The following is a 21,590-nucleotide window of genomic DNA, read 5'->3' on the forward strand; positions in this document are numbered from 1 at the left end:
TCATCGTAAAACCTTTTTTTAGGGCACTTAAATGCGTAGTGCCCATACTTTTAACAAGCGTAACACTTCACTATACTCTTGTCTTTACGGTGCTTGGTGTCAGATTATCGAGGTGAGCTTTCTACACGACCTCGACCTTGACACTTCCCTTTTCCACGACCTCGATTATCTCCACCGTTGTCGCTACGAATCGACGATTCATCATGCGTGAGATTCATTCATAAGAAAAATCGGCTTCTCCGTTGTTCTTCATTTGTGACATCCATTCATCATGCGTGAGAAATATGTGCTTCTCCTCTTGGTCTCCGTAGCTGCGAAGTCTCTCCTCGTGGATTTTGAGACGACCGACGATCTCCTCAGTGGTCATATTCTTGAGGTCACCAAATTGCTCGATCGCTGTAACAATCTACATGTATGTTTGTGGTAAGGCTCTAAGGACCTTCTTGACGATGGAGATCTCCTCCACCTTCTCTCCCAACGTGCGTATACTAGTCAAAATGGATGTCAATTTCATGGCGAAATTATCCACTGATCCCCCATTCTTCATGTGAATCGCCTCGAATTGTGTCTTCAAGGTATACATTTTTGCTTCCTTGACTCTCTTCACTCTAACATGCATTGTGTTTAACGTTTCCCGCGCTAGCTTGGCAGAATCCTTCTCAGCCACCATGAGAATGACGTCCTTAAGGAGTGCTTGATAGATGGTGGCGAGAGCCATTCTATCCTTCTATTCGTTGACCTCGTTGAGCATCATGGCTTCCCACACTCCTTGTGCTTGTAAGTTTAACCGCATCTTTAATACCCACAACGAATAATTACTCTTCGTGAGTAACGGATATGAGAGCTAGGGTGAGAAAACGAGTAAACTCAACCCGTATTACCCAACCCATATCCAACTCAAATTAAATTTACCTAACCCATAATTCAACCCAAATTATTTACTAATATGGGTTGGGTAACCCAAATTAATTTTTTATTTTTATTCAACATGTATTTGACTCATTTAACAATTTTTTATCCGTTTAACACGTTTTGACATTTTAACACATTTTTAACATGTTTAACATGTTTTCCACGTTTTTTAGGTTTTTGGCACGTTTAACATAATTTTGACATATTTCACACGTTTCTCACGTTTTAACACGTTTAATATGTTTTTATACGTTTAACACGTTTAATATGTTTTTATACGTTTAACACGTTTTTCACGTTTTTGGCACGTTTAACACATTTTTGACACACATCACACGTTTTTCATGTTTTTGGCATGTTTAACACGTTTGACACGTTTTTCACGATTCTAACACATCTAACACATTTTTGACACGTTTAACATTTTTTGACATGTTCAACATGTTTTTTCATGTTTTTCACGTTTTTGACACGTTTAATACATTTTTAACACAGTTTCCATGTTTTTGGCACGTTTAACACGTTTTGATATGTTTAACACGTTTTTGACATGTTTAACATGTTTTTGGCATGTTTTGACGTGTTAACACGTTTTTGACACGTTTAACATGTTTCTCACATTTTGACATGTTTAATACGTTTTTCACACGTTTAACGTATCAAAAATGTGAAAACCTTGTTACACACGTGAAAAATATGAATATGTGTTAAACATACCAAAAATTTGAAAACATATTAAACATGCCAAAAACGTGTTCAACGTGCCCAAAACACATTAAACGTGCAAAAAACGTGTTAAAACCTATCAAAACATGTTAAACGTGAAAAACATGTTAAACATGTCAAAAATTTGTGATATTTGCAAAAATGTGTTAAACGTACCAAAATATAGTAAATATGCTAAAAATGTGTTAAAAGAGCTAAAACGTGTTAAACGTGTTCAACATGTCAAAAACGTGTTAAACATGTGAAAAATGTGTAAACATATAAAAAACATGTTAAACATATAAAAAAACGTGTTAAACATTCCAAAAACGTGAAAAACATGTTAAACGTGTGAAAAATGTGTTAAATGTGTTAAACATATCAAAAACGTGTTAAACATGTTAAAATATCAAAATCGTGTTAAACGTGCAAAAAATGTGAAACCTGTGTTAAACGTGTCAAAAACATGTTAAATTCGTTAAAAACGTGTTAAGCACATTAAACTTGTCAAAAACGTGTTAGATTCGTTAAAAACATGTTAAACGTACTAAACTTGTCAAAAACGTGTTTAACGTGCCAAAAACGTGAAAATGTGTTAAACGTGTGAAACATGTTGTTAGTGTGAAAACGTGTTAACATGTCAAAAACGTGTTAAACATGCGAAAAACGTGTTAAACGTGCAAAAAACGTGAAAACGTGTTAACCGTGTTGTAGGTGTGAAAACGTGTTAAACATGTGAAAAACGTGTTAAACATGTCAAAATTGTATTCGACTTGAAGTTGAAAGATGATTAGTATTGGATAATAATAGAGAATTAAATTAAATTTATATAATTTGGGTAACCCTAACCTAACCCAAATTAAACTCAACTCTTACTCAACCCAACCCAACCCAACTCATATTCAACCCAACCCAAATTAATATTTTGGGTTTGGGTAAACCCAAATTATGCTCACCCCTAATGAGAGCATCACATTCCCTTCTCTTCCAATCTTCATTGCCGCCGCATCTCTGGTTGATTTTGACGAAATGTTCTTTAGATAGGCTATGATACCAAATGTTGGCTTTGACTATTATATCTTCTAAGAACAACTATGAAGATATGAAACTTTGAGAAATAGAATATTTGTTAAAGAGAAAAAAAATCTTAAGAGTCTTAAGTGTTGTATTATCAACCTTTACAAACAACCCTTATAAAGGAGTAATTAGTTTAGAAACTCTAAATTACTTATACATACAAACCCAAGCCCATTAATAATTAAATAAACCCTAATTGTATAAAAGACAATAAAGGCATACAACTTTCAATTTTCTGACAATCAATGCTTAGACTCACATATATTGCATTTTAACATTTCATGTTCCACTTGTGCATACTACGACAATGAGGATATATGATAACTTAGGTGTACCCATGTCTGGTGGGTTTTCCTTTACCAGGGAAAGTAGCACAAAAATTATGCAATCATTCGGGAATGCTCTTAATTAGCAAACTAATTTAAATTGTTAAATTAATAATTCGTTACATAATTTGAAACATCTCATTACCACATGTTACATACTTTTGGAATGCATAGAAATCAACATTTGACGATGAAGGTAATTGTATATACATCTTAATTTTTTTGGGATGTCCACGGTATATAATATGCTTGTTAGTAAATATATCCTTTAGAATTTTTGTTCATAATAAAAGTGACATGTGTTTTAATGTGTTATGTAGGTTGATTTAGGAAGAACAGAAAATAATCAACGAGCACATTTTTTGGATGCATGTTTTGATGGAGGTAAATAGATTAGTTTTGAATATGTTCCGGATTAGTCAAATATTAGGAGTAGATGCGTTTTGGATTAATAGTGTAATCTATGTTTTTAGATTAGTACATTTTCATGTGTTTCTATGTCTTTCATGTTAAATTTTTAACCAAACTAATGGCTACTTATAAGATGACAAAAGAAAATATTAAACTAATGACTACTTATCTTATATGACAAGAAAATATTAAACCTATTAACAAATGTAATGGCTATTTTTCTTTTTTAGCAAAAGAAAATGTCAAACATTTAAGTAAATTGATGGCTAATGTTCTTCAATAGAAAAAATATTAAACTTTTAACTAAATTAGTGGGGCTAAAAAAATATTAAACTTGTAACTAAAGTAATGATTATTTATCTTCGTTCATAACTTGAAATATGAAATTTTTAACTAAATAATAGCTACTTATCATGAATGGAAAATGTAAATACTAAACCTTTAACTAAATTAATGGCTAGTTCTCTTCTTTGGTAAAATGAAATATTAAAATTATAAGTAAACTAATGGCTACTTAACTTAAATAGCAAAATGAATTAATGAAACTTTACCTAAAGTAATGACTATAGCTAACAAAATATTTTATAAGGTTAGTATGTTAAAAAAAATAATTAGTGGCAAAAAAAGGTCACGTACGCAGAACATACTTTGAAGAACAAGTTGGAGAAAGAATTTCTAAATTTCGAGTCACAAAGCATTATTCTAAAAAAATCGCATAAACCATACAATTTCAATACACTCTATCACTCTTATGTCTCACAATACGTTTCTCATGTTTATTTAAGACATGAATGATGTTGAGATGCTATTATTGTTTTTTAAAATAGAGCTACATATGTTTACATTTTTTAACTGAATTTATATCCCGATCTTTCAAAAGGTATAAAAAAGATAAGAATGTTCAATTTGATGATCTGTTAAATTCACAAGTTCAATCAAATCCTTATTACACTTTGTGGATTAGAATGATTTTTTTACTTCAACAATTTGTGAGGGTTTGATGGAAGAATATAATGTTTTATTAAGCACACGAAATATTCTTAGTCCCTAATATATATTTGTTTTAAGCAATAATATTTGAAGTTTGGAGGTTCAACTCCCATTTTAAAAATAAACTTGTGTCTATATATAATGCTTGGATGAATAACAAAATGTAAATATCGTATTTATAAAATGGTCAAAAACTTAAAGTAGAGACCCAAATTTTTAATAAAATAGTCTAAGAGTGACACTAAGAGCAACTCCAACTAGGGATGACAATTTGAAACCGCCCCGCGAAAACCGAACCGAATTATCCTGTTTGGGACGGTTTTTCCCCGAAACCGAACGGGGATGGGGCGGGGATGGTATTTGTGTCCCCTGTCCCGTCCCGATTTTACCCCGATTCTGCCCCGAACACCATAAACTTAATTAAATATATTAAATTACCAATATATTTATTTATTTATTATATTTTATAAGAGTAGTAAGATTATTTCTTTATAATAATATAAAATTTTAATATATTTTAATATATATTATATTAAAATTCTCGTATATATAATTTTATTGTATAAGTTTTATTTATTTATTTTTTAAAAAAATATAACGATGCCCCGCGATATTCTCCGAAACCGAAAAAACCCGAACGGGGCGGGGACGGTATTAAAAAAATCCCCAAAATTAAAACGGGACGGAGATAGTAAATGTATTCCCCGTCCCAAACCGCCTCATTGTCATCCCTAACTCCAACACTCCAACGGAGCTGTTTACAACTCAAAATGAGTTATCTCCTCTAACTGTATGCCAAATACCTAAAATGGGATATCTTAATTTGTCTGACGCAAATATGTGTTGTTACAGTACACAATTGCATATTTTATTTTATTTTTATATTTTAGCCATTCAACTTTTATTTATTTAATTTTATATATTAAACTTATTTATATAATTAATTTATATAAGTTATTTATATTTTAATTTTTTACTTGTTTTATTTATATTTTTATTTGTTTATATGTTTTATTTATATAATTATTAATTTAATTTATTTATATAATTTAATTCATTTATATAATATTTTTTATATAACATAAATTTACAATAATGTTAAAAAAATTATAATAATATTTAAAAAATTATAATAATGTTTAAAAAAAATTATAATTAATTTATAATTAAATTTAAAATACTTTGATGATATTATAATATTGTGGTGTAATTTATAAGTTTTTAAAGTATATAGGGTAATATTAAAAAGTTATAAGAATTGATGTAAAGAAGAAGGTTAAAATAATATTTTTTTTGAATTTGAGAATGAGTTTTGTCGGTTGAAAAAGAATTACAGTTTGATGTAACATTTACACCAAATGAGTTTAAAAATAATTTTTTCAAGTTGAAGATAGTTTAAGAAATCAAACTAACATAATCAAATTTAAAATAGACAAAGAAACAAGCAAACATTATGACATCAAATATAACCAGAAAATCCAAAATTAAATGCTAGTAGAGTGATTTGGCCCATCAATTTGGATGAAATGCTCACATTTTATCTTGTAAATTGCGTTTACGAAAAATGTAGAGAGAATTGAACGAGAATAACTAAAAATATAGTTATCAAGGTAAATGAACCATTATCGTCTTTACCAGTTAATTCATTTTTAATATTTTTTCTATTGAATTTACACCATGTATCTCATTAAATTTGAAAGGATAGTTTGTTACACTTTATTTGTGTTTAGATAGGTTTTGATGTGATTGAACGGGTATATATTTATATTATATATATATATATATATATATAATGAATTCAATCTTTTCTTAACTATATATTATATATATTATTCTAATCTAATAATATAATATAAAATATTTCAATATATATATATATATATATATATATATATATATATATATTGAAATATATTATATTATATTATTAGATTAGAATAATATATATAATATATAGTTAAGAAAAGATTGAATTCATTATATATATATATATATTAAAATATATTATATTATATTATTAATAATATATTATTATATATATTTAAGAAAACATTAAATTCATTATATATATATATATATATTATATTATTAGATTAGAATAATATCTTATAATATATATAATTAAGAAAAGATTAAATTAAATTTATATTAGAATATATTATTTACTTCTAAATATATAAATAAATTTCTAAAAAATCCAAATTTAGATCACTTATATTTATATATTAACTAATTGATCTTGTCATTCACCTCTTACTCAGGAAGCTCTTCCAATTGCAGAAGTCGGTTAACCAGTGAAGAAAAATAAACATTGTCCTGAAAGAACAAGGTTTTGAAATCTTCTTCCTTTATCTATATAAATATAAATTATGGATGGATTAGCTAGGGTTTGGAAGAGAAATAAAATTAGGATTTAATAATTTTCTAATTAGTACGTATATTAATTGTTTTTCAATTACTATATAGATCAATGGCGGTACCTGATCGGCTAAATGACGACTTAACTGAAAATATGTATGTTGACAATAACAATGAGAATAACGAGGAAGGTGATGATGAACCGATGGACTGTAAAAATGATGTCACTTACGAAGATGAAATTCTTAATCTTCTAATGGAGGATGAGGATGGGGATGAGAGCGATGAAAGCCATGACGATGAAAGCGATGACGATGACGATGAAAGCGATGACGATGACGATGATGATGAAAGCGATGACGATGACGATGACGATGAAAGCGATGACGATGACGATGAAAGCGATGACGATGACGATGACGATGACGATGACGATGACGATGACGATGACGATCACGATGACGACGACGACGACGAGTTTGATCCTGTAAATCCTGATTTTGATAAAATCCCGGCAATCCCTGGCGCTATTCTTAGAAGTAACGCTGGTGCACTCCGCCTTGCATTAGGTATATATATACTTTAAAACTCTTCAAATTTTCATTAAATAAGTTGTTTTGTTTGTATGGTTTAATATGAATTTAGTTTCTTAATATGATCTTAGTTAGATTATTATTAAGTAAAATTTAAATATTATTATATATACCCTCTTCAAGTGAATGTCTTAAAAAAGAGCTTTTTGTAACAGATAATTTTAAAGGAAATATAAATGAACCCTTCATATTTGGAGTACAAACTCCTCTCCACTATGTATTTGCAAATGTATCATGTTTTAAGGTGAGTTTTATTTATTCTCAAAAGTTTTAATAAATAAACATAATTTAAAATTTAATTAATTCAATGCAGGTACTTTTAGAATATGGTGCTAATATAGAGGCTAGAAATAGTCTTGGACTAACTGTTCTACAATGGGCTTGTTTTTCAGGTTAATTAATTTTACGTTTTAATAATACATCTATATATATATATATATATTTTAAACTAATATTTTGGTATACAGGTGATATGAAAGTGATTAAGTTTTTACTACAAAGTTATAATAATGCTATCGACCTATTATCTGTGTGTACATATATTGGTGTACCAGGTGTAACAGTAAGTTATTTATTTTAAAAAATCCCTTTATAAAACAATTTATTATTTTTATTTATAAATAAAATTGTAATTTTATTTTTCTATATTTGTACAGGCATTACATATAGCGGCAAATACTACAAGGTCTAAAAAGTTTGAGATTGTGAAATTATTGTTAAAAAAAGGTGCTAATACTCCAGGTCTCGTGAAAAGAATGATAAAATCAGTTGATATTAATGGTGAAACAGTAAGTTATAATAAAAGAATAATTTTTAAAGGGTATTATTACTTTAACTAAATTATTATTAAATATATTTAATTTATTTATTTTATTTGATAAAGCCTCTCCATTATGCAACAAAAGTAGTGTTTCAGGATTCAGTGAAAATTAATCAGGTTTGTTTTTTTTTTTTTGTTTTGTTTTTTAAAAATATTTTCATTTAGTTTAATAAAATTATTATGTGTTCGTGACAGGTCCCACATCTGCAGCATGCTAAAGTTAACTACAAAGTTATGACTCTATTGGAAAAAATCGACTACTAGGAGTGACTATTCATTAATTAAAGAAGTTGATATGTTTTATTAATTTTATTTCTGTTTAATCTTAGAAAATTTTAAGCTAAACATTTTATTAAATATTTATAGATTTGTTTCTGTTAATTAAATTATCTTGTTTTAAATTCATTGTTTCTGTTAAGTTATCATTAATTTGTATTTGCATATTTTTGTTTGTTTAATGATATTTTGTTTAATATATATGGCCTAATTAGATAACATACCTTAATCACTTTTAAAAAATCTATAGAACATATATATATATAGTAAAACATTATTTAAATGATTAATGAAATGTTTGCGATGACGAGATTAGTAACCAGAGTTCGATTTTGCATGTGGAAAATATTTCTTAAATATGTCTCCCGTGTTGAACGGATAATCGGGATGTGACAATTTATAATAAATGTAAACCCACAATTTTCATTGTTTTGAAAAGAGTTTATCTGTTGAATTTCCTAATATAGAGATTTATTTATATTAAATTACAATTTGAATTTTTTATTTTCAAACGGCTTTGATTAGATTTAATTTCTGAAATCTGTCAAGGTTATTATCCAATATATATTTTTTCACTTTTCAGTTTTCATTGATTTTCTATATATTTTATTTTTGAAATAAAATAATTAAATTTATATGATGCATCTCCGAAAATAATTAAGTTTATATGATGTTGTATCTTGCTAAATTTGAAATGTTAGACTCAAATGGAAGGGTGTTTGTAATTTAAAATAAAATTATAGGTTGAAAGTATCAAAATGATTGAAAAAAAATATAAGGGCACATTACTTTGTCCAAAACACTTCAATTTCACAAATCATAAAAGAAAAAAAAAACTAAAATTTACCATCGTTGTCAACTCTAGTGACATTGGATATCTCAAATGTATAAGTGTACGAGAAATGACTAAAATTAAGAGAACGAAAGTGACAAATAAAGTGACCACTCCTTTTTTCAATTTTTCTTATGTGAAAACAAATTAAGAAGGGTAAATATAAATTTGTATTATGTGAAGTGAATGAACAATATTGATGCCTATAAAAGCTATTTATAATATAATACATAAATGAGGAGGGTTATATTTTTAGCATTCATCATTGAATTTCAAACAAAAGTTTGAAATTTCAATTCTCAGAGTTCCGTGACCAAGAAAAACCATTAACTAATTATAGGTTTGACAAAAGGACAAGAACCAATGAATTCATGATTATTATAAATTAATCAAATTTAATAACCAAACCTAACTAGCTTATTTTAAAGTTGTTTTATGATATTTTAATTATAATTTTTAGTATTTTAATTATAAGATTCACACATATGAAATCTAATATTTTTTTATTTTTTTAAAATAGAGTTTTATCTTAAAAAAATTAACCAAACTCTTACCGTTATTACTTTAATGATCATTTCAATTTAAAACGTATTTAACATAAATCGAGCATAAAATCTTTGATTTTTATTCATTGAACATTGATCTACCTAAAAGTTACTTTATAAAATTTTAGTTTCTTTTTGTTTTATTTAATATAAAATTCGGATATAAAGTTATATCATAAAGAGTTTTATCTAAAATATAAAGATTGATTAGACTGGTTCGTAAATGAATGTTAATTAATTCTAACTCATGGCTCACTAACTCGAGTTTTGAAAATTATGACAGAGAGAAAAAACAATCAGACAATCAATTCTCATGATTTTCTTGTGAATCATTTGATTTGAACAAAATCCTCAAATCCTTTAACAATATTGTATAAGGCTAATAATTACATTCATACATAAAACAATTATAATGACTTTGACATAGGTTCATACATGTGGTGTTTGATTGACAATCAACTTGATTACTATATGTTGAAGAATTTTATATTAGATAATTTTATACTTGTTTTTATTTTTATTTTCATTTTCATTAACTCACGTACACGTTTGAAATCGTTAAACAACAATTTATTTTATATGCATGGACTTTCCTAAATAAAAATAAAGTTAGGTAGCAGTAAATGATATATATTAGTTTAGTTGAGTTAGTTTCAATTTAAAATTTGTTATAGTTATAAGTTCTGTTAAATTCACAGTACTCATTGGATTATAATATTTTCTTATATGATTTGTTTACTACGACATACAAGTTTGAACATCGAAGAAAATATTACGTTTTATTTAGGTTTCATAATAGAGAATAAACACAAAATACAAATATATGTGTATATATTTGTTTCACAAAGTTATTATTGAAACTTTAGGAACATGCTTAGTAGATTAGCTCGCTAGCTAACCTATTATTTGTTTATAACACACACTTTTACAAATTATATGGAACATGTTTCAAGTCCCATGTGGTGGGCACGCACAAGGGCAACATTTATCTGGTGATGGAGCAGGAGCGCAACATACGCATCTTGGGCACTTCGGTATGATTTGTAGCACTACAATAATAAAAAAGGATGACAATAATCATAAATGACGCTTGAACAAAGAAAAACAAACGAAAGAAGAAAAATATCTAAAACTTACATTCGAGGCCCACTCTAGTGGCATTAGACATCTCGATTGCAGGAGAAAGGACCAAAACTAATAGAACAAAAGTGACAAAGAAAACTTTAGCCATTGCCTTTTCCTTGTGTTAAACAAAGAAAGATGAATGAACAATGGTACTTACAAGAGCTATTATTTATAGAATTAGTAGTTAGTATATGAGTGGAAATTATTTATCATTTTTGAAAGAAGGATAAGCTTTAATTTTGAATATTCAACATTGAATTTTGAGAGCTAATGTTTAAAATTTCAATGATTAGTGTTTTATGTGGACAAGAAAATTTATTAACCTTGACTTTTCCTCTTGTGATTTCTGACACACAATTTGAACAAGCCGGGTCATAGTTTTGTTTGACAAAAGGACAAGGACTATTAAGGCTTATAAATTAATCATTTTTTAAAAGGGTTGTTTTATAATCATATTAATTGTCACTTTTATTATAGTGTAAGATTTACTTATAAAACCATATTAATCAGAATAATAAGAATTTATAATATCGACAAATCTTTATTTACAATAATTAAACTTTTGACATCATCATTATAACATAAAGAAATGGAATTTAATGTTTTGGTGATTTGTGAGGTTAATGATGTTGTTACACATGTATCCATTTAAAAAATTATAGTTTTATGTGAGATATCTTGCTTATTTGATTGTAATAATTTTATAATCACCAATATTTGCGTGTACTGTACATTTTAACTTAAGTTTTCTTATAAGAAATTACTTTAAATTTATTTTTAATATTATTTAATAAGACGTTAATACTTTCAACTAAATTAGAATGTTTTATTTAATTTTATTTTATTTTATAATTTTTTAACCCGAACTTATTTCTCAGCAATTTTATTCCCGAAGTCTGCATGCAAATATATTTTTGAATTTAATTTAGTAATTTTTTAAAATTAAAAAAAATTAATTTATCATAATAAGACATTTCTTTTAAAATATGATCAACATATTTAATTTGGTTGTTCTATGACCATTTATTCAAAATTTTAATTTCAAGTAACCTTATTACGTATTTCATATTCAGAGTCGGCCCCGATGTTTGGGATGCCCCAACCTAAAAAAACGTAATTTTTGATTGCTAAAAAAATGATAAAAATAAGTTTTTGTGAGGTTTGAACTTATGACAAAATAATAATTTTATGTTTTCTTCTCAAATCACTAAGTAAGACCTATTTATATTTAAAAAATTATAAAAATTTATTCTTTATTTTATTTAATGGGTTGCCTAGCCCGGGGCTTGCTGGGCTTACCCCAGGGCCGGCCCTGTTAATATTATAGGTAGACCAAAACTTGAGATCGGCTTAGATCATAGTGAAAAGAAGGAAGAAGCTGGCCAATCAGGCCTGAATTAGAAGCTTACATTTTAAATGAATAAATTTAAAAACGGTGCAATGCAAAGGAGCTGCATTATCTCTTCAACACCCAACAATGCTCTTTATTTGATGTATGGATCAAAATGTGTTATTCGAATGCTTATGCTTTAAACACTTTCTTTCAATATTAGTACTTGTAATAATTTTGGTCGGATTTCCCAGAAGACACGTAATCTATGAATACCCTTTTAAATGACACGTTTCATCACCTCGAGTGTCCTGTTGAAAGTAGTCATACACGGACAAGGACATATCCATGTAGGCGTTTAGGTAGGCCGAAGCCCACTAGAAAACAAAAATATTTACGGTTAAAATTTTACATTACTCATAATTTCTTAAAAAATTTCAATAAAATTCACCGTTTTTTTATTTAATTATTAAAAAAAATTATAAAACTTACATTTATCCACTCGTTTTATTCAGAATTTTCTCACCCCAACTTTGAATCATGAATCCGTCCTTATGCACGGATCAAAATTATACTGACAATTTGCAGATCTTGCAAATGAACAATTTCCAAAGGATAACTTCATCTTCTACAACCTTAGAAAAAGCTCAACAAATCTTATTCTCATCATGCCTCCAAGATCGAGGTCGAAGACATGTAAACTTACAAGCTATATTCTTTAAATTTATGCCATTGTCTTTTATTAGTGATGCTTATGTGTTAGATTACATAATAGGAATTAGTAGTCTTGCCTAGGATTTTTGGGTTTTATGTCCAGTTTAATTTCATAATATTGACATTTCTTATTCGTTGCATTTTTGACCCGACATCTATCCCATTTTTGACAGTTATGAACATATGAAACTCTGAGAAATAGATATTTGTTAAAGAGAAAAAAGTCTTGAGAGTTTTAAGTGTTGTATTATTAACCTTTACAAACAATTCTTATAAAAGAGTAATTAACCTAAAAATTCTAAATTACTTATACATACATGCCCAAACCCATTAATAATTAAATAAGCCCTAATTGTATAAAAGAGAATAAAGGCCTACAATTTTCAATTTTCTGGCAATTAATCTTTAAACTCACAATCTCCCCCATAAGCTTGATTTGGTTCGAGATTCTTCACGCCGAGAAGCTCTCGCATATCTGCAAATTTGTATTTTACTAGTGCCTTAGTGAGAATGTTTTCATGCTGCTCTTTAGTGCCTACGAACTCTACAACAATCTGTCGGTTCTTGACGCATTCATGAATGAAGTAGAACCGAATGTCAATGTGTTTTCTACGTCCATGAAACATCAGGTTCTTCATTAATGTTATTGCGGACTTGTTGTCAACATAAAGGGTTATAATCCTCGGCTCGCATCCGAGCACCTCGCTCAACAAGTTTCTCAGCCAAAGTTCTTGGCACGATGCTGCAGTAGATGCCATAAACTCCGCCTCACATGAAGATAAGACAACAGTTTGTTATTTTTGAGATTTCCAGGTGATCAAATTTTCATTGAGATAAAACACCATCTCTCTAGTACTTTTTCTGTCGTTTGTGTAACTAGCTAGGTTGTTGTCAGTAAAACCAATGTGTTCTTCAACTTCTCGTCCTCTTCTTAACTGAATCACATAGTTCATCGTTCCATTTACGTAACGAAGAATGTGTTTTACTTCTTGTTGGTGTAGAGTGATAGACTACTCCATGTATCGACTCATTATGCCAACTACATAAGAGATATCAGGTCGATTGTGCGTCAAGTACCTAAGACACCCGATGATACACCTATACTCCTTCGGATCCACTAAGCTTTCTTCCACATCCTTTCTGAGCTGCAACTTTGCTTCCATTGGATACTTGCTAGAGTTGCAATCCTCCATTGTAAATTGTTTCAACACCTTCTTCGCATAAGCTTCCTGCTTCACCTCGATGCTATCTTTCTTCTAGTCCACCTCGATACCAAAATAGTACGTGAGTCACCCGAGATCACTTATCTCGAACACTTTCATCATCTATTTTTTGAACTCATCAACACTCTTGATGCTTGATCTTGTCACAATCAATTCGTTGACGTATACACCAACAATGAGTACTTCTCTTCCATGGTTTCTTGTGTACACAACATGCTCTTAAGAACACTTCATAAAACTGAGACTCATCATTCTCTTGTTGAGACAAGTGTTCCACGCACTTGGTGCTTGATGTAGTCCGTAGAGAGCCTTGTATAACTTGTACACCTTTTTCTCTTTATTCTTGATGATGAAGCCTTCAAGTTGAGTGACATAGACTTCTTCTTCGATGTCACCATTGAAAAATGCTGATTTGACATCCCAGTGGTTAATCTCCCATCCACGGTGATCTGTGATGACAAGAATTAGCCTAACTGTGTCAAGTTTCACCACTAGTACAAAGGTCTCCTCAAAATCATCACCTTGCTTTTGCACATAGCCTTTTAGTACCAATCTCGCTTTGTGCTTGAGGATGTTGCATTCGCTGTCTCTTTTCAACTTGAAAACCACTTTAACCCGATGGTCTTATGACCGTGTGGTAAGTTGGTGAGCTCCCATGTCTTATTCTTCCTAATAGACTTGAGCTCTTTGTTCATGGCCTCATTCCACGACTCTTTGACTACCACCTCGTGATATGTTGTTGGCTCGTCGGTGGTGAGCAACAACAATTCATCAATATCCATCTCTACTAGTGGTGCCTCAACATAGACATATCGTAGGATTTCGAACTCCATGGAAATTTGTATGTGCTTATTGTTGCCGTTTCACCACTCCCACTTCTTCTCCTCCTCGACACGACATCTCTACTCACATAGATTTTCCCACAAGTTGGATTAGGAAACTTGTGCGCCTTGCTTCCGTATTCAAACTTCACATTTCTGGTAATTTTCTCGTCGAGCTCATTAAGCTTCTCTCTATGGCCCATCATATGGTTGCTTGCTCCATTGTCAAGGTACCACACATCGGTGTGATTACACTCATCGCCACTTGCGAGGAGTTTCTCCATGACTTTCTCTTCATTGGACAACACCACCTCTAGTTCCTCCTTGAATTGTTCTTGCATGAACGCTTCATGGTTTGTCTCCACATCTCCAGAAACATTTATCACTTTCTCAGCAAACATTAATACTAGCTCCTCGTCAGAGAAGCTAGTGAGGTTTTCCTCATCGTCTTCAAGCAAAACATTCATCACTACCTCAATAAACATTAATGTTGGCTCCTGGTCATAGAAGCTAATGAGATTTGCCTCATCGTAAAACCTTTTGTTAGGGCACTTAGATGCGTAGTGCCCATACTTTTGACAAGCGTAACACTTCACTATACTCTTGTCTTTACGGGGCTTGGTGTCTTCTTATCGAGGTGAGCTTTCTACACGACCTCGACATTGACATTTCCCTTTTCCACGACCTCGATTATCTCCACCGTTGTCGCTACGACTCGACGATCCATAAGAAAAATCGGCTTCTCTATTGTTCTTCATTTATGACATCCATTCATCATGCTTGAGAAATATGTGTTTCTCCTCTTGGTCTTCGTAGCTGCGAAGTCTCTCCTCGTGGATTTTGAGACAACCGACGATCTCCTCAGTGGTCATATTCTTGAGGTCACCAAATTGCTCGATCGCTGTAACGATCTACATGTATGTTTGTGGTAAGGCTCTAAGGACCTTCTTGACAATGGAGATCTCCTCCACCTTCTCTCCCAACGTGCGTATACTAGTCAAAATGGATGTCAATTTCATGGCGAAATCATCCACTGATTCCCCATTCTTCATGTGAATCGCCTCGGTCTTGAAGGTATATATTTTTGCCTCCTTTACTCTCTTCACTCCAACATGCATTGTGTTTAACGTTTCCCGTGCTAGCTTGGCAGAATTCTTCTCAGCCACCATGAGAATGACGTCCTTAGGGAGTGCTTAATAAATGGTGGCGAGAACCATTCTATCCTTCTATTTGTTGACCTCGTCGAGCATCATGGCTTCCCACACTCCTTGTGCTTGTAAGTTTAACCACATCTTTAATGTCCACACCGAATAGTTACTCTTCGTGAGTAACAAATATGAGATCTAGGGGTGAGAAAACGAGTAAACTCAACCTGTATTACCCAACCCATATCCAACCCAAATTAAATTTACCTAACCCATAATTCAACCCAAATTATTTACTAATATTGGATGGGTATCCCAAATTAATTTTTTATTTTTATTCAACATGTATTTGACTCATTTAACACATTTTTATCCGTTTAACACGTTTTGACATATTAACACATTTTTAACATGTTTAACATGTTTTACACGTTTTTCAGGTTTTTGGCACGTTTTGACATATTTAACACGTTTCTCACGTTTTAACACGTTCAATATGTTTTTTATACGTTTAATACATTTTTCACGTTTTTGGCACGTTTAACATATTTTTGACACACACCACACGTTTGTCATGTTTTTGGCATGTTTAACACGTTTTTGACACGTTTGATATGTTTTTCACGATTCTAACACATCTAACACATTTTTGACACGTTTAACACTTTTTGACATGTTCAACATGTTTTTCACGTTTTTCATATTTTTGACACGTTTAATACATTTTTAACACGTTTTTCATGTTTTTGGCACGTTTAACACGTTTTGATATGTTTAACACGTTTTTGACATGGTTAACATGTTTTTGGCATGTTTTGACGTGTTTAACACGTTTTTGACACGTATAACATGTTTCTCATATTTTGACACGTTTAATACGTTTTTCACTCGTTTAACGTATCAAAAACATGAAAACCTTGTTAAACGCGTCAAAAATATGAATATGTGTTAAACGTACCAAAAAATTGTAAACATATTAAACATGCCAAAAACATGTTCAACGTGCCAAAAACATGTTAAACCTGCAAAAAACGTGTTAAAACCTGTCAAAACGTGTTAAACGTGAAAAACATGTTAAACATGTCAAAAATATGTGGTATTTGCAAAAACCTGTTAAACGTACCAAAACATATTAAATGTGCTAAAAATATGTTAAATGAGCCAAAACGTGTTCAACATGTCAAAAACGTGTTAAACATGCCAAAAATATCAAAAACGTGTTAAACATGTAAAAAATGTGTAAACGTATAAAAAACGTGTTAAACATGTCAAAAATGTGTTAAACATGCCAAAAACATGAAAAACATGTTAAACGTATGAAAAATGTGTTAAACGTGTTAAACATATCAAAAACGTGTTAAATTTGTTAAAATATCAAAAACGTGTTAAACGTGCAAAAAAACGTGAAAAGCATGTTAAACGTGTCAAAAACATGTTAAATTTGTTAAAAACGTGTTAAACATATTAAACTTGTAAAAAACGTGAAAATGTGTTTTATTCGTCAAAAACGTATTAAACGTATTAAACTTGTCAAAAATGTGTTTAACGTGCCAAAAACGTGAAAAATATGTTAAACATGTGAAAAACATGTTATTAGTGTGAAAACGTGTTAACATGTCAAAAACGTGCAAAAAACGTGTTAAACGTGCAAAAAACATGAAAACGTGTTGTACGTGTGAAAACGTGTTAAACGTGTGAAAAACGTGTTAAACATGTCAAAAATGTATTCGACTTGAAGTTGAAAGATGATTAGTATTGGATAATAATAGAGAATTAAATTAAATTTATATAATTTGGGTAACCCTAACCCAACCCAAATTAAACTCAACTCATACTCAACCCAACCCAACCCAACCCATATTCAACCCAACCCAACCCAAATTAATATTTTGGGTTTAAGTTAGGTTGGGTTTGGGTAAACCCAAATTATGCTCACCCCTAATGAGAGCATCACGTTCCATTCTCTTCCAATCTTCATTGCCGCCACATCTCTGGTTGATTTTGACGAAATGTTCTTTAAATAGGCTCTGATACCAAATGTTGGCTTTGACTATTAGATCTTCTAAGAACAACTATGAAGATATGAAACTTTGAGAAATAAAATATTTGCTAAAGAGGAAAAAAATCTTAAGAGTCTTAAGTGTTGTATTATCAACCTTTACAAACAACCCTTATAAAGGAGTAATTAGTCTAGAAACCCTAAATTACTTATACATACAAGCCCAAGCCCATTAATAATTAAATAAACCCTAATTGTATAAAAGACAATAAGTGCCTTCAACTTTTAATTTTCTGACAATCAATGCTTAGACTCACATATATTGCATTTTGACATTTCATGTTCCACTTGTGCATACTACGACAATGAGGATGTATGATAACTTAGGTGTACCCATGTCTGGTGGGTTTTCCTTTACCAGGGAAAGTAGCACAAAAATTATGCAATCATTCGGGAATGCTCTTAATTAGCAAACTTATTTAAATTGTTAAATTAATAATTCGTTACATAATTTGAAACATCTCAATACCACAGGTTACATACTTTTGGAATGCATAGAAATCAACATTTGATGATGAAGGTAATTGTATATACATCTTAATTTTTTTGGGATGTCCACTGTATATAATATGTTTGTTAGTAAATGCATATTTTAGAATTTTCGTTCATAAGAAAAGTGACATGTGTTTTAATGTGTTATGTAGGTTGATTTAGGAAGAACCGAAAATAATCAACGAGCAAATTTTTTGGATGCATGTTTTGATGGAGGTTAATAGATTAGTTTTGAATGTGTTATGGATTAGTCAAATATTAGGAGTAGATGCGTTTTGGATTAGCAGTGTAATCTATCTTTTTAGATTAGTACACATTAGTACACTTTCATGTGTTTCTATGTCTTTCATGTTAAATTTTTAACTAAACTAATGGCTACTTATAAGATGACAAAAGAAAATATTAAGCTAATGACTACTTATCTTATATGACAAGAAAATATTAAACCTATTAACAAATGTAATGGCTATTTTTCTTTTCTAGCAAAAAAAAATGTCAAACATTTAACTAAATTAGTGGCTAACTATCTTGAATAATAAAAAGAAATAATAAACTTTTAACTAAAGTAATGACTACTTTCCTACCATGGCTAAAAAATATTAAACTTGTAACTAAAGTAATAATTATTTATCTTCGTTCGCAACTTGAAATTTGAAATTTTTAACTAAAGTAATAGTTACTTATCATGAATGGAAAATGTAAATACTAAACCTTTAACTAAATTAATGGCTAGTTCTCTTCTTTGGTAAAATGAAATATTAAAATTATAAGTAAACTAATGGCTACTTAACTTAAATAGCAAAATGAATTAATGAAACTTTACCTAAAGTAATAACTATAGCTAACAAAACATTTTAGGAGGTTAGTATGTTAAAAAAAAATAATTAATGGCCAAAAAAAGGTCACTTACGCAGAACATACTTTGAAGAACAAGTTGGAGAAAGAATTTCTAAAAATCGAGTCACAAAGCATTATTCTAAAAAAATCGCATAAGTGATTGAAAATTTAGTCACAGGTGAAAAGTGTTTCATTATTACAATGTCGCAAATAATAAAGGTAGAAAGTTGTTCATCGCTAAAGAAATTGTAAAATATTAATTTGATGAAAAATAATGGTAGGTAAGGATGTCACATTTCACCCAATTTTTATTTATTTAGTAACTAGTTCTTGCAACTTTCGATATTATTTGATTATTAAATTTGATTGCGTGATTTAGTTCTACTAGATGTGATTTTCGAGCTTTACAGTGAATTAGAATGGATCAATTCACCTTGAATTGAAATCACCTATTTTCAAACTAAAATCCAAAAAAAGTCGGATCATCGTCCCGGACTCTCGCTCGAAGGTGATTATCCGAAAATTCTTCCTATACGTTTTAGAATAGATTAAAATTAAGATAACTGAAATTGCATTTAAGTATCTTTCTAAGACTTAAGAAAAAAATCAGGAAAATTGGTTTTTCAAAAAATAGGCTGGGTTCGTTTTTCAAGTAATGTGAAAGGTTTGTTTGGGTAAGTTTCAAATGGTATAGGGAAGACGTTGTGGTCTTAGAATTCAATTTGAAGCCCTATTCCACTACACATTTTCCAGCCAAGCTCTTGGTTTTCTGAATAAGCTCCGAACATGTCTTCTCGTGGTGTCATGTCTAAGGCCAAAAACTTCGTAGAAGAGACATGCATTTTGACGGATGTGCGGGCCATAATGCCGATGCCTTTTTCGCACGTAAATTGAACCAGAAACATATCTCTAAATAAAAAAGAGAAAAAGTAAATTTTCTTTCCTAATTTTTGATGAGTAGATTAGGTAACGACTCATAAACCAGACCGGAAGAGAAACGAGGTAAGTGCGGACCAATTCTCAGGGAGTACAATGTTAAAAATTAAATTAAATTAGTTCTAATTCTTGAAAAAAATGCTAAAAGGTAAGGGATACTAAAAATATCTTAAAAATAACCTAGCTAGTTATATAAAACTGCTAATTAACTAAATCAACGACTAAAAATAAGAAAACAAAATGTCACTAAACAAGGTAATATTAGTAGTAAATAGTAACAATTCAGGATTTGGCAACGCTTTATAAGCGCAGTAAAATGACACAATATTTGGAGCTTATATCCTTACAATTAAACATTGTTTTGTATCGCTATTATTGTTATGTGACGAAACAGTCGTTCGTATAAATACAGGTGGTTAATAAAAAGCCGCTTAAAATTACTATTACAGCAGGAATGAGGATATATATTTGTTCTAATGGGGTCACATAAATGTTCTTCTCAACTATCATCCTTCTACTCAATTTGGGTTTGTTTGACATTTAATTTCAGTTTTTGTTTCTTGCTCCATTTTAGGAGTATTTGATATATAAATATTTTATACAAACATACGAGTGGAGAGTGAAAACAAATATAAATTTTATTTAAGTTCGAAAGAAAATAAAAATAGAATACAATTGGGGGAAGATTGGAAGGTATATATAATTGTTTCACAAAGTTATTATCTATTGGGAATTATTTATCCATGAATATCATGAGAATAGGAAAACACATTAAATTTGAATTCACAAGCATATTTAATTGATTAACTCAATAGCTAATCCTTATTTATTAAATGACACACACTCGTCTATATTATGAGAAACAAGTTTCAAGCATTAGGAGGTGGCGGATAGCAGTTGAAACAAGGGCAACATTCATTGATCTGGTGATGGTGCGGACGCACAACATAAACAAGGCAAAATGGACCGTCATCTTGTAGCACTACATGTATGAATTAGGGTTGCATTAACTTTCGAGAATTATCATAAAAAATGTTTATAATTTATAAATTTTTCGACAAAT

At 30.0% G+C, this 21,590-nt stretch overlaps 1 protein-coding gene and 1 long non-coding RNA gene across 2 annotated transcripts; one reads left to right on the plus strand and one right to left on the minus strand.

Annotated features, from left to right (window-relative positions):
• Positions 1-6,891: 6,891 nt before the first annotated feature.
• LOC124929989 (nucleolin-like) lies at positions 6,892-8,456 on the plus strand. Its single transcript, XM_047470362.1, has 6 exons — positions 6,892-7,348; positions 7,528-7,616; positions 7,686-7,764; positions 7,927-7,934; positions 8,029-8,160; positions 8,388-8,456. Exons 1-6 carry the CDS (start codon positions 6,892-6,894, stop codon positions 8,454-8,456), a joined length of 834 nt encoding a protein of 277 aa, XP_047326318.1.
• A 2,192-nt stretch (positions 8,457-10,648) lies between these two features.
• Positions 10,649-11,125, minus strand: LOC124933079. The gene is made up of 2 exons (XR_007098810.1): positions 10,983-11,125; positions 10,649-10,894 (listed from the first exon to the last, which is right to left on the minus strand). It is a non-coding gene; the product is annotated as an uncharacterized LOC124933079 (long non-coding RNA).
• Between the last annotated feature and the right edge of the window lie 10,465 nt (positions 11,126-21,590).

The sequence above is a fragment of the Impatiens glandulifera genome, chromosome 3 (genome assembly GCF_907164915.1).
Source record: "Impatiens glandulifera chromosome 3, dImpGla2.1, whole genome shotgun sequence".
Taxonomy (NCBI): Eukaryota; Viridiplantae; Streptophyta; class Magnoliopsida; order Ericales; family Balsaminaceae; genus Impatiens; species Impatiens glandulifera.

Bases quoted from the DNA above. Each gene is read 5' to 3' on its own strand.
- LOC124929989 (XM_047470362.1), top strand. From the start codon at position 6,892: ATGGCGGTACCTGATCGGCTAAATGACGACTTAACTGAAAATATGTAT. The intron at 7,349-7,527 runs GTATATATATAC...TTTTTGTAACAG, and splicing joins TGCACTCCGCCTTGCATTAG to ATAATTTTAAAGGAAATATA. The intron at 7,617-7,685 runs GTGAGTTTTATT...AATTCAATGCAG, and splicing joins CAAATGTATCATGTTTTAAG to GTACTTTTAGAATATGGTGC.